This window comes from Limulus polyphemus, unplaced genomic scaffold (assembly GCF_000517525.1).
Source record: "Limulus polyphemus unplaced genomic scaffold, Limulus_polyphemus-2.1.2 Scaffold6104, whole genome shotgun sequence".
In the NCBI taxonomy this organism is placed as follows: Eukaryota; Metazoa; Arthropoda; class Merostomata; order Xiphosura; family Limulidae; genus Limulus; species Limulus polyphemus.
In genome coordinates, this window is record NW_013671714.1 from 21017 (window position 1) to 35718 (window position 14702).

At 34.8% G+C, this 14702-nt stretch overlaps 1 protein-coding gene across 1 annotated transcript in view; it reads right to left on the reverse strand.

Annotated features, from left to right (window-relative positions):
• The window catches only part of LOC106473351, a gene marked incomplete at its 3' end in the record, with an annotated part of 53815 nt that overhangs the window by 20463 nt on the left and 18650 nt on the right, over positions 1-14702 (reverse strand). The window contains exons 2-7 of the mRNA XM_022401798.1: positions 12597-12992; positions 11676-11830; positions 9727-9892; positions 8824-8975; positions 3785-4008; positions 1571-1792 (exon numbers count right to left, since the gene is read on the reverse strand). Of these exons, the coding sequence (XP_022257506.1) occupies positions 1571-1792; positions 3785-4008; positions 8824-8975; positions 9727-9892; positions 11676-11830; positions 12597-12904 (1227 nt within the window). The remainder of the gene's footprint in view (positions 1-1570; positions 1793-3784; positions 4009-8823; positions 8976-9726; positions 9893-11675; positions 11831-12596; positions 12993-14702) is intronic.

The following is a 14702-nucleotide window of genomic DNA, read 5'->3' on the forward strand; positions in this document are numbered from 1 at the left end:
CGTTATAATGTGACGTCAATCCACTATTCGTTGTAAAAGAGTAGCCCAAGAGTTGGCGGTGGGTGGTGATGACTAGCTGCCTTCCCTCTAGTCTTACACTGCAAAATTAGGGTCGGCTAGCGCAGATAGCCCTCGTGTAGCTTTGCGCGAAATTCAAAAACAAACAAACAAAACAAACCCATGTTCTGTCCAAAGCTCCTAATAAAAGAGCTTTAAATGGCTGCTTGAAAGATTTGCTTCTTGAATTAATTAATGAATTGCCTATACTGATTGCCATTACTTTTGTGTTAGCCAGATCGATTGAGGCGACACTGATCAAACTTCAACTGGTCTTGGAGAGAGCTTCAGTTAATTAAAGTACAGTATACTTTCCTATGACTACGAGAATCAGAAGTAGTTTTAAACATGAATGCCAACTTATTTTACAACTTCAAAGAAATGTATATCTCTATCATATAGATTCTCCTTATTTCTATGTTAGATAAGATAAATTGTATGACTTCCATTCTGTGTGAATTAATTTACTTGCCCAAGAACTCCTCCCACAATTTTGGAACTAAAGGGATACCTAGTCGGACTCAGCCATGCCCTGCGGGTCACCCAGGGACGAGGGAGTCTAGGGGTAGGCTTTGAAGGTCGCTGAAGCCAAATCTGCTTTCGGGTTGTGTGTTTCTGGACTCCCCTTCCTCTGGACCACAGTGGCATCATGTTTGACACTGTCTTCATACCCCATTCTCAAGTTAGCGGAACCAAACTTAGTACACTTTCTCAGATATCAAGGGCGGATGTTCTAGCAGGACCCACTTGTTATAGTTATAGAAGTAATTGGAAATGATGGAAGTGCTTAATCGGTACATTGTAGCTTCTGTGAATCATTAAGAGACCTCTAAACCCCCTTCCACGTAGCGTTTCATTAAAACTATGAAAGGATGTTGTGGAACAGTTTTCTATATTTTGACAATAATATTTCTGAAACACCTCCACTTTACAGAACATATCAAAGCTTCTGAAACATCATACTAAGGGATAAAAATGAATATTTAAGAAGTTTTTTTGGCACCCTATTAAATGTGTTTGTTTATTATTAAGCACTAAGCTACACCATGCGCCCACCGCGTGTATCGAAACCCGGATTCTAGAGTTGTGAGCCCCTCAGACTTACCACTAAGACACTGGAAATCTGGATTATGGTATATAGTATGGTTTGGTTGCTGCTTATCACAAAGCTACACAATGAACTATCTGTGCTCTGCGCACCACAGGTATCGAAACCTGAACTATAGCGTCATAAGCCTACAAGGAGGCTATGGTACATAAAACAGTAGAGTAAAACGGTGTTCACAGTTACCACTAGTATCCGCCAGTAAGTTGGGAGAATTGTTTGGATAATTATCCACAAAAAAAGAAAGATAATTTTAAAATAATGTTACACAGTCATAATTATAAAGCTCTACATCTGGATTTGTAGCATTTTTATACCGTTTTATTTGTCATTACTTCTATTGATTATATAAACAAGCAGTCATAGATATATATCCTCAAAACATCAACAATTTCTTCTACATCCTACCTGATGAGGAAGGAGGTGAAAAATATCTTCCGAAAAGTTCCAAACATTAAAAAGTATATCTGTGTAGCAAGTAACTGGTTTTTCCGACTCTTTTTTATCCCAGTCTTGTTTGGATTCAGCCTCTTTCAAGAGAAGTTCCACGAGAGTGACCACTTTTTCGGGAATGTCTTCTGGAATGTCCTCGGCCCAGGAGGAACATTTTGGATCACTAGAATCTCGTTTCTAGAAGTTCGAGGGAAAATACCTAATTGCACCAAAACTAAACATCGCCGCCCATGATTACAGCTAATTAAATATATTTTTAATTAGTCATTTATTTAAAAGATTCAATTCATTGTTTTCTAAATTGGGTACCCTCGCTGTTAACAATATTCTCGGCCATAAACCCAATATTATCTAGCGAGGTTCAGCCAAGTTAGAAGATTTAGGTTGGTTCTAAATCCAGATATTAAGTTGTCAATACAGAACAATCTTCATAATAAATCTATAATAATAAAAGAGTCTGTCTGTCCGTGTGTGTGACCACCGAAGCTCCATGTGGAAAGAACCTAGAGACCTGAAACTTTTCACGCATACTTAGGGGATTCTAAAGGTGTACACCTGGGTATTATTATTTTTTAAATTTGACTCAAAAAATTAGGCAATCGTTTACCCTATAGTTTTGCCCTTATAGCCCTTAAGCCCCATAATTCTGCTTCCTGAAGGTCTATAGAAAAGTATCGTTTTTTTTCTAATTCTCACTTATTGAATGAACAATATATGTAGTTTTTTGCCAAATAATCTTTTTCAACACAAACATAGGAAGACAAATACAAATCTGAGAATTAAGAAAAAGGTGAATTGAACGGCAACAAACAACGTGAAGAAAAGTATGAATCAGAGAATATTGGAGAATTCTAAGAATGAAAAGAATTCAAATAAAAACACAATAATTAAAAAAAACGTATCTGAAAAAATAAATTAAAACTATTTGCTTTTAAAAATAGTTTAAATGAATTAAGTTCAAGAAATGGCAACAGACAAATCAAATAAAGAATTGGCACATTGGAAGCATATAGAAGTAATTAAGATAATGGAGAAGCTTGACTGGTTCATTGAGGCCTCTGTGAACCATGAGAGGACCTTAGAATCCCGCAGCGGAACGTGAGTTTTTTGTGCTAGTGTATAATAACAATGATAGAATAAAATAATAAAACTGGATATATTAAATATTCTAATCAATACTGTTAATGAAAGTAACATTAAAGACATAATAAAGTATACCTTTATTACATAAACACTATTCGTTACCTTCACAGAGTAACAAGTATGAAGCGAAACGTCATTTCTTGACTACAATGACGCTTCACTCTCTACTGTCTCGTTGCAAGATTCTGACTTTAAAAGGGGAATTACTGTAAGTTTCAGTTAAAATTAGACTGTCGTAAGCCACTTTCAATAAGGTATTTTATTTTCAGTTACAATTGGACTGTTCTAAACCACTTCCAATAAGATATTTTGATTTCAGCAAAAATTGGTATGTTATAGACCACTGTCTAAAACCGTCCAATTTTTACTGAAACCAAAATACCTTATTGGCAGTGGCCTAGAACAGTCCAATTGTAATTGAAACCAAAATACCTTATTGGCAGTGGCCTAGAACAGTCCAATTGTAACTGAAAACAAAATACCTTATTGGCAGTGGCCTAGAACAGTCCAATTGTAACTTAAAACAAAATACCTTATTGGCAGTGGCTTGGAACAGTCCAATTGTAACTGAAAACAAAATACCTTATTGGCCACTGCCAATAAGGTATTTTGTTTTCAGTTACAATTGGACTGTTCTAGGCCACTGCCAATAAGGCATTTTGGTTTCAGTTACAATTGGACTATTTTAGGTCACTGCTAATAAGGTGTTTTGGTTTCAGTTACAATTGGACTATTTTAGGCCACTGCTAATAAGGTATTTTGGTTTCAGTTACAGTTGGACTATTTTAGGCCACTGCCAATAAGGCATTTTGGTTTCAGTTACAATTGGACTATTTTAGGTCACTGCTAATAAGGTGTTTTGGTTTCAGTTACAATTGGACTATTTTAGGCCACTGCTAATAGGGGGTTTTGGTTTCAGTTACAGTTGGACTATTTTAGGTCACTGCTAATAAGGTGTTTTGGTTTCAGTTACAATTTGCTCTAAGTCTATGTATTTATTTAATATTTGTTATAAACAATACCTACAGTTTGTTTATTGAGGTTGATATTTTCTAAATTTTCAATTTTATTGGAACTACGGCTAAACGTTGATTTCTTAGAAAGACTTGAGTGCAGCCGTAGAGCACTTCGTACAAATGGAGATCTTTTTTTTTCTTCTTGTTTCTTCTTTCGTTGCAGAAGAAGTTCCCTAACAATATTTTCTGCAATTGCTTGGTAGTATTTTTCTTCAACTCGGTCATATTCAAACGCTGGGTGTGGAAAACAATACTAAACATAAGTAAGTTAACCAGATGTTTATACTCGTGTTATGTTACTAGGGTGGAATAAATTAATGAAACATAACTATCTTAGCTAAATACTGTGTACTCATGCTTAAACACCAGGGAAGAATAATTAACGAAACGTAACTATCTTAGCTAAATAGTGTGTACTCACGCTTAAACACCAGGGAAGAATAATTAACGAAACGTAACTATCTTAGCTAAATACTGTGTACTCACGCTTGTTAATTATTCTCCCCTGATGTCTCAGCTTAAGCACAAACTCTTTAGATAACGTAGTTATGTTTCGTTAATTAATCTTCCCTGGTGTTTAAGCGTGAGTACACAGTATTTAGCTAAGATAGTTACGTTTCGTTAATTATTCTTCCCTGGTGTTTAAGCATGAGTACACAGTATTTAGCTAAGATAGTTATGTTTCATTAATTATTCTTCCCTGGTGTTTGAATATCACAGTACCACTCCGCCACATAGTTGAACTACTACAGAATATCACAGTACCACTCCACCACATAGTTGAACTACTACAGAGTATCACAGTACCACTCCGCTACATAGTTGAACTACTACAGAAACTACATAGTATACAATTATATATAGTTCTACAGCTAACTTTTCCACGCATCTAAAGAGAGTGACTTCAAACAATATGTAACTAAGACAACCGGAAACTTTCCGCATTCCAGATCTGTTATCTATTCTTAAACCTATACGTGCACCCATACGCTCGAACGTGTGAAAAATTCACTTGTTTAAACCACAACGAAAAAAACAACACACACACACACACACACACACCAAAAAACACCGAGTATGATTTGTATATTACATGTTGAAGTTGCTATAAATAACACATTGCTATTATTATATTAATCATGTCTGACTTTCATTTTCTGTCAAAATATGTTTGACACGCACGGATCTTTTAGCTAAGTGACCGAATATCAACGCACAGTTTACATAGCCAAGCTGGTAATGTTTCATTAATTAATCTTCCCTGGTGTCTAAGCGTAAAGTATACACTCTGTAGCTAAAATAATTATATTTCACATAGTTGAACTACTACAGAGTGTCACAATACCACTCCACCACATAGTTGAACTACTACAAGCGGAGTGGTATTGTGACACTCTGTAGTAGTTCAACTATGTTGTGGAGTGGTATTGTGATACTCTGTAGTAGTTCAACTATGTGGCGGAGTGGTATTGTGACACTCTGTAGTAGTTCAACTATGTGGCGGAGTGGTATTGTGACAATCTGTAGTAGTTCAACTATGTGGCGGAGTGGTACTGTGATATTCTGTAGTAGTTCAACTATGTGGTGGAGTGGTATTGTGACACTCTGTAGTAGTTCAACTATGGGGCGGAGTGGTACTGTGATATTCTGTAGTAGTTGAACTATGTGGTGGAGTGGTACTGTGATATTCAGTAGTAGTTCAACTATGTGGTGGAGTGGTACTGTGATACTCTGTAGTAGTTCAACTATGTGGCGGAGTGGTACTGTGATACTCTGTAGTAGTTCAACTATGTGGCGGAAGTGGTACTGTGATACTCTGTAGTAGTTCAACTATGTGGCGGAGTGGTACTGTGATATTCTGTAGTAGTTCAACTATGTGGTGGAGTGGTATTGTGACACTCTGTAGTAGTTCAACTATGTTGCGAGTGGTACTGTGATATTCAGTAGTAGTTCAACTATGTGGTGGAGTGGTACTGTGATACTCTGTAGTAGTTCAACTATGTGGCGGAGTGGTACTATAATACTCTATTGATTTCAGATTCTTCTTAAGATCATCCAGATTTAGATCTTTCTCCATCTAAAAAAACAGCTCTGTCCTGTATTTACAGCTCTGTCGTGTATTTTGTGCATTGTTTGATCATTTTTAGTTTGTTTTATATTACGTTTGGTCAGATTCAGAAACTCTATTTAAATCCTCATTACACTTTTTTACCATTCCTCCTGTTACCTGTAGTTACTGACTAGTTATACCTGTAAGTGTACTTCGTTTGAATATTATTAAGGACAAAGCTACACAATGGGCTATCTTTGCTCTGCCAACATGGGTATCAAACTGAATTTTTAACGTCATAAGTCTACAGACTTACCACTGAGCCACTGTGGGGCTGGTGCATCTAAGAGTAGTAGTATTAGTATGAAATATTTAATGAGACCATGTGACTTTTGTCATTTTGTTATATCTTTGTAGATTAGATCATATAAATGTATTCAAGTTGTTTTTCGCGCAAGGTAAGCATAAGTAAAACAGGAAATGCCACTGAAATTGACATGAAATTGAAATGTTCTCTCAGAAATGCAAGTTTTACTCACAGATTTAATTTCTTATGTTTTAACTTAATCAACTTAATACAATTAAAATATGACATCATAATAAAATTGATATGGCCACTCGATGTCTTCGAAAAATGTAAGTTTTGCATCACAGGCTTATTAATTTTATGACGTTTTAATTTAATAATGTTAGTAAAATTAAAATTTGAAATGATATTCAAACTGTTAAGACTTCTCAAACTCTACCAAAGTTTTGCATCAGAGACTTCATTTATAATGTTTTGGTTTAATCAAAATAACACCAAACCATTACAAATAGATAAAAGTAGCAAAATTTGAAAATATAAAAAGTTTTCTTATTAACTAAGGTTTACACACGTGCCATCATAAAAAGCCTACAACTTTTATGGTTTCGTTATTGTGTCATTTACTGGACTCTACACAATAAAGTTAAAAAATGATTAATTAACTAAACTATCCATTCATATTCTAATTTGTTAAACTTTAGAAAAAATGTTTTATTATTTTGTAATAAAATTATATAGATAAATAACGCATCGTTTAAACAAAGAACTATGGCATCAAATAATTTAGTTTTAGTACATTGCCCTTTAGTGGTTAATATATCAACTACAAACTCCACACCAAAAGCTATATGTGTGTGTGTTTATATGTTTATATATACGTTTTTGCCCCACTGTGGCTCAGCGGTAAGTCTGAAGGTTCACACCGCTAAAAGCCAGATTTCGATACTTGTGGTGGGCACAGCCCAGATAGCCCATTGTGTATCTCTGTGCTTAACAAACAAAACAAGCTATGTATGTTTCTGTATAAGGTCTGTAGGTTCTGATATATCTTTGTGTCACAAAACGAACCATGCATGTTTCTAAATAAGATCTATAGGTTCTGATATATCTTTGTGTCACAAAACAAACTATGTATGTTTTTAAATAAGGTCTATAGGTTCTGATATATCTTTGTGTCACAAAACAAACTCTATATAAAGTCTATAGGTTATGATATATCTTTGTGTCACAAAACAAACTATGTATATTTCTATATAAAGTCTATAGGTTCTAGTATATCACTGTGTCATAAATTTTTCTTCAGATAATTTTTGTCATAGATATAGCATTCATTGTACATTTCAACGTCACGTCTATGGGTTCAGACATATCATGGTGTAACAGGACATGGCTTCCACATTTCTTGTTGTCTTAGACATAGATTTCTCTGTATGCTTATATTTCACACATACATATAGATATATATACATGTTTTAACATATCTTTATGTTACATGTCTTGATAAAAACTCCATACGAAGAAAATAAAACGTTCACGCGCTGTTAAGATATTCCAAAAACGAGTAACAAAGTTTTGAGCAGACCAAGTGAGTTTACATCTATGAACCACAAGCTTCTAGATTAGCGAGAGTACAACGTGACAGCTACACAAACACGTAAGGCTATACTCACGACCATTCTCCTAGCCACTCCTCCATATACTCATGACCATTCACTTAGCCACTCTTCCATATACTCTGACCTTTCACCTAGCCCTTCCTCCATATATTCCTGACCTAGCCACTCCTCCATATAGTTATGACCTAGCCCTTCCTCCATATATTCCTGACCTAGCCACTCCTCCATATAGTTATGACCTAGCTCTTCATGACCTAGCCACTCCTTCATATAATTATGACCTAGCTCCCTCCACCATATAATTATGACCTAGCCACTCCTCCATATACTCATGACCAATCACCTAGCCACTCCTCCATATACTCATGACCATTCACTTAGCCACTCTTCCATATACTCTGACCTTTCACCTAGCCCTTCCTCCATATATTCCTGACCTAGCCACTCCTCCATATAATTATGACCTAGCCACTCCTCCATATAGTTATGACCTAGCCCTTCCTCCATATATTCCTGACCTAGCCACTCCTCCATATAGTTATGACCTAGCCCTTCCTCCATATATTCATGACCTAGCCACTCCTTCATATAATTATGACCTAGCTCCCTCCACCATATAATTATGACCTAGCCACTCCTCCATATACTCATGACCAATCACCTAGCCACTCCTCCATATATTCATGATCTAGCCACTCCTCCACATCTACTGACTAAGAAATAATTATAAATTAACTTGTAATGCATCCTTATGAGTCATGGCAGGCAGTTGCAAAAAAATCAAGTAACTTTTAGCTAATTTTCTTATTAACGGATTCTGTTGAAATCAGAATGATAGTTTCAGGAGTTTCTCAGAAATAACTGTTTCTTTTCCTTAATTTTTAAGCAACAATTCATCATAATACAAACAGATAACTTATACTCAGGTGAAATGTTTCACAGCTAAAAAACCCAAATAATAAAATAAAATTTCAATACATTAATGTAACAAAACATGAAGTAAAATAAGCTTTAGTGCAGTATAAATACGACCTTGGATAAGCTTTAGTGCAGTATAAATTTCTAAGAAAACGCACTTGTGGAAAAAACTTTTTTGTTCGTGTCCGTCATTTCTTCTTCATTTAAACTACTGATAATCTTCCAGCTTTTCCCCTTTTCTTCAACTGTTTGGCACGTAAATGTTGTATCGATTCCTAAAAAATTCCGTTCCTTCTCTTCTTCTGGAACACTGTTTCAGAGTCAAGATGGTATACGGTTAAATACTTTTCACAGGTTGTTCACTGGGAATATTCTTAACTTCATTAGCACTATAACACTTAAATAATAACAACTATATATTTATGCCCTCCACCAATGATGAAGTGGTAAGTCTTAAAGATTATAACGTTAAAAACCGGGTTTCGATACCCGTGTTCAGTACAGCACAGATAGTAGCCCTTTGTGTACCTTTGTGCTTAACAGAATACAAACCTTTTTATATACATAAATGTTAATGTTGACCAGTTGACCAACGAGTGGGATTAGATGGTCGCAGTCACTGCCTCAAATCGCGTTTTTACGGTAATGGGACGCGAATCATGAATGTTCGAATTCACATTCTAGGCAGCATGAACACGGAGCCACGACCAACCCTGGTATTTAAAGAAGTATGCATCCGGAAATGTTAGAACATATAATTAATCGTTAGTATCAAAACCTGTTAACGAAATACAACATTTGACAACATGACTTACTGACGGTTAATCATATCAAAAAAAATTAAGATAATATCGCAATTCTGAATAAATATGGATAAAATCTGAATTATTAACTCTTAACAATATTGACGTCAAAACTGTGACATATAACAATACTACTTTCTTTTTTTTTTTGGTTGTCGTTTTTGTTCATATAAACATTTTACAACAATCATCATTTTAGTCATACCTATACGCTTGTGTAGTATCTTTTAGGAATATGTAATTTTCGGGATATATTACCTTTTTCCTACCAGTTTCCACTTCAGCAAAGAGTTATCGCCATCTAGTGGTCCAATAAGAAATATACGTGCATGAGAAAGAGGAACGCTGCCTTCAAGGCAGGCGTGTTCATACGCTCGAAGAGCTTCAGGACCCCTAGCGACAACCTCTTCAGGTGGATTACTTTCTGTAAAATAAAAATACATAAAATAATTCTTCCACTTTCATTAACAATATGGATATATCGAAATTATTATAAAATGAGATGAATTATTTTGTTATAGAAAATTATTACCACAATTCAATGTTCTTGGATAATATAGTATTTGGTTTGTTATGAATTTCGCGCAAGGCTACACGAGAGTTTCATGCGCTAGCCGTCCCTAATTTGGCAGTGAAAGACTAAAGAGAAAGCAGCTAGTCATCACCACCCACCGCCAACTCTTGGGCAACTCTTTTATCAACGAATAATGGGATTGACCGTCACATTATATTGCCCCCATGACTGAAAGGGCGAGCATGTTTTAGTGGGAGGGGGGTTTGAATCTACGACCCGCAGTTTGCGAGTCGAGCGCCCTAACCACCTGACCATGCCAGGCCAATAATAAGGGATTAAATGTTTAATTGACAGACATTATTGTAGATAATAATTATTGCTTTGATTAATTATTTGTGCATTTTAAAGTTCATTTTGTAATGCTACTAATATCACTAAGACTACCAATAATACTTTACACAGATGTTCACGGTACGTTTGTAAGTATGTCCACTTATTCCATAACATTAAAGGTTTATAACGTTAAAATTCAAAATTTGATCCCTGTGACGGGCATAGGACACAAGAGGCATTCTGCATCTGTGCTTTTAACAAAGAACAAACAAACCATAACACTCAGTAAAAATAAATTACCGGTTAATAGAAAATGCACAAATTAAAATCTGTTTTGAGTATCTAATATTAATAAGCACTACATGTTTTGAGTAACTAATATTAATAAACACTACATGTTTGGAGTAACTAATATTAATAAGCACTACATATTTTGAGTAACTAATATTAATCAGCACTATATGTTTTGAGTAACTAATATTAATAAACACTACATGTTTTGAGTAACTAATATTAATAAGCACTATATATTTTGAGTAACTAATATTAATAAGCACTATATGTTTGGAGTAACTAATATTAATAAGCACTATATGTTTGGAGTAACTAATATTAATAAGCACTATATGTTTTGAGTAACTAATATTAATAAGCACTACATGTTTTGAGTAACTAGTATTAATAAGCACTACATATTTTGAGTAACTAATATTAATAAGCACTATATGTTTTGAGTAACTAATATTAATAAGCACTACATATTTTGAGTAACTAATATTAATAAGCACTACACAGAATGTTACTGATTCTGATACGAGAGAAACAGGTAAACAAACAGATGAAAACAAAATCGTTCTAATTTATGTCTTCACAATAAATAACGTTTAATTTAAACTAATTCAAGAGGCTGATTGCTCATATAATAATAGAAAGACACAACTATAGTATTGTTACGACAGCGGAAATCACGTGACGCTAGTAACACGTCATGAGATTCTACAAGGATCATGATTGTCCGTAGCAACTTTTCTACGCGCCCTCTATTTTAGTATATAAGCCGGCAAACAAAGCAGAGAAGTGACGGCATAGATAATTGCAGACAGGCAGAGATAGAGACGAGTAATTGAGTCAAGCGCGGTGGTGACCGTAAGTAAAGTGCGTGAATCGTTGTGAATTATAGCATGTGTTTAAGTTAAAGTAACTGTGGAAATTAAGTGTATTGCAAAGTTGTATTGAGAAAGAATAAACTATTTTTATTTAAGGGAGGACTTGTATCGCTAAAGTTTCACTAGAAAGAAATTATACGGGAAATTAACAAACGAACAGAGACGTAACAGTATAAACAAAACTCTTCACTTACCTGTTGCTATAAACTTGATTGACACCGTTATCCCGTAGAGGTCTAGAACAGGCCAAAGCTGCTCCTTAACCGGAAGACCCGACAGTAGCGCCCCCTTGTGTTCGTTATTGACAAATACGTGAAAGTACCCTTGGTTGTTGATGTAAAATGTTAATCTAGAAAAACAAAAAGGCGATAAGCTTGCTTCCTTATTCTTAACATAAAATGTAATGGGTTTAATTTTAAATAATCTTAGAACTATCGAGAATGACTAGTAAATTAGTTTTATGGATCTCTAATTATAATTTGTAAATACTATATATATATATATATATATATAAGGTACTTTAATGACGCTTAGTAAAAAAAAAAACTATATTTAATGTTGTTTTTCTTCCTGTTTTTATTTCTTCTTTGAAAGAAAGTCGTATTTTAAAAACTAAAAACGGGCCTCCATATGAGAAAGGGCCAAGTATTAAAAACAAAGTATTTATTATCTTTTATATATGTCCATTCGTAGTTATCCAAAAATAATTTTGTTGTTCATTATCTGTTAGACAATTCTTTTGTTCCTCTTTAGTAAAATGAACTCCAACATTGCTCACTTTTAGGTTGCTTCTCGTATTTATTTACATATATTAACTAAATAATTAAAGGAAACACCCTGATAAGTAAAACTTAAAAATTTAATTGTTATAGTTTAAACAGAGTATATTATCTATGGTAACCACATAAGAGTGTGTCAAAACATCAAAAATGTTATATAAACAACATTCCAAATATGCCAGTAAAGGTCCATTAATAACCAAAAAGTCAGTATTTACATCAAAATAATATTCGGTGTACATTTATCACGTGTTTTGGAGGAGGAATGTACGTTTCAAATGTGGATTATCAATTAATAAATAAAACCAGTTATTAGGTTAGGAATAACATTCCTACTTGTTGTCGTCTCCAGCCCATTCTTCTGGTACAGGTCGAGCCCAAAATCCCTCTTTTGAAAAAAATTCTTGACAGGCAAAACGGGGAAGCATAGAGGGCGCTAGTAAACTGGGGTCATGTGACGTCACCCCTAGACGCAAAGCTCCGCTCCATTCTTCACAGGCGTTAAGCTGAATGGAAATCCGGGAGTTAATAGATAAAGGCTTGTTTCCGAATGTTATAGCGTCACAGAAGGAAGCGTTGCGGATTGCTCGAGTACCGCCGTCTTCTAATTCGACGTTTCGACCATGAACGGAATGAAATTTCATCCTGATCCTAAAACTGGCATCTTACTATTTTGGTCTTCTCACAGACTAATGGAATAGCATTGGATGTGGATTCATACTCCCCATCAACCTGTACACGAAATACATTAAAAACTTTATTCAAAACTAAGCCTAATTCTATGTTTGGGGTAAATAAGAAATATATTAATTTATAATCAATATTTCTTGTACAGTGAACTCAGTTTTCGTAAGCCTTAGTTAGTGTTGAAGAAAGGAAATATAATCATTAATTTGTTTTTAGTTCTTGTACATTTAACTGTGTTTTCTATCCTAAAATTCACACATTTTATAAAAATATTTTTAGTTTGATAACTAGACTAATACCACTCGAGCCATCTAAGGTTCGATATTGTGTATCAATAGTGACAAAATATCGTTTTGCGGAATACAAATTACGTTCATCTTTCTTTGGATTTCTAAACTTCAGTACTAGTCACAGTTTAACAATACCAGTTATTAATTTTTGAATTTTACAACGAAAAGATGATGGACAGAAATATCCACTAGTAACTTTTACTACTTTCCACCCAACTATGGCACCTTAGGAGAAATTAAGTAATCTTTTAAATAAGATTTAAATACACTCTAATGTTAGGAAAATGTTTAAGTTTGTGTTTTCTAGTCTCGGTCACTCACAGAGAGTCTTAAGAATGAGTTTATATTTACTTATAAATTCAAATATATTTGTTTGTTTGTCTGTTTTTAATTATGCACAAAGCTACACAAGAGCTATCTGTGCTCTGCCCACCACGGGTATCGAAACCCGGTTTCTAGCGTTGTAAGTCCGCAGACATACCGCTGTGCCACTGGGGGGCTTAGATTGTATCAATTTTTGTATGGAAAATGGTATAAATCTTCTCTCGTTCCCGTCTCACTGTTCGCACAGATTACAGCACCTGGATAGAAGTATATACGGGCCTTTCAAGAAGTATTATAACGCAGCAGCTGACGATTGGCTAAAGAACAATCCTGGAAAAACAATGTGCATTTATGACATACCAGCCTTAGTAAATCAAAGCCTTACACGAGCGCTTACTCCAGAAAATATCAAGAAAGATTTTCATGTTTCCGGCATATATCCTTTTGACCGTCACATTTTTTTCAGATGATGATTTTCTACCCACCGACGTAACAGATCGCCCCTTGCCAAATGAAGTATCAACAGAAAACTTGGAGACATCATCTACTAGTGAAAACGTACTAATGAATAGTCCTCCTACCAACAGGAAAACATCAGACCCGCTGAGGACTCCAGAGATGATAAAACCTTTCAGGGAGGCATCCCCACGAAAGACCAAAATAAGCAGGAAAAAACGATAATCGGCTATTTTGACCTCTACACCCGAAAAAAAAAACAAACAACAACTCCAGCTTGAAAAAGATGACAGAGATAAAAAGAAAACGAAAGAGAGTGGTCACGGAAAAGGCGCAAGCGCTGGTAATAAAAGCAAGAAAAAAGCGAAAAATCGGATGGAAGAAACTGAGTGTCTTCTATGTGGAGACCTGTTTAGTAATTCTGTATCCAGAGAAGAATGGGTGCAGTGTACAGTCTGTTATAAGTGGGCTCATTATTAATTGCACAGCAGGTGAAACTCGTGGTCCATATATTTGTGAAAATTGTGATTGTGACACAGACTAGAACTATAACCATTTTTGTTTTAAGTTCTTCGATTATGGAACAATGATTCTTATATCTTTAAATAACGTTTCAAGATTTATTTTATCGTGTAATCAATAATAAATTCATTACAATATAATTATTTTTGAATTGTCGTTTTAA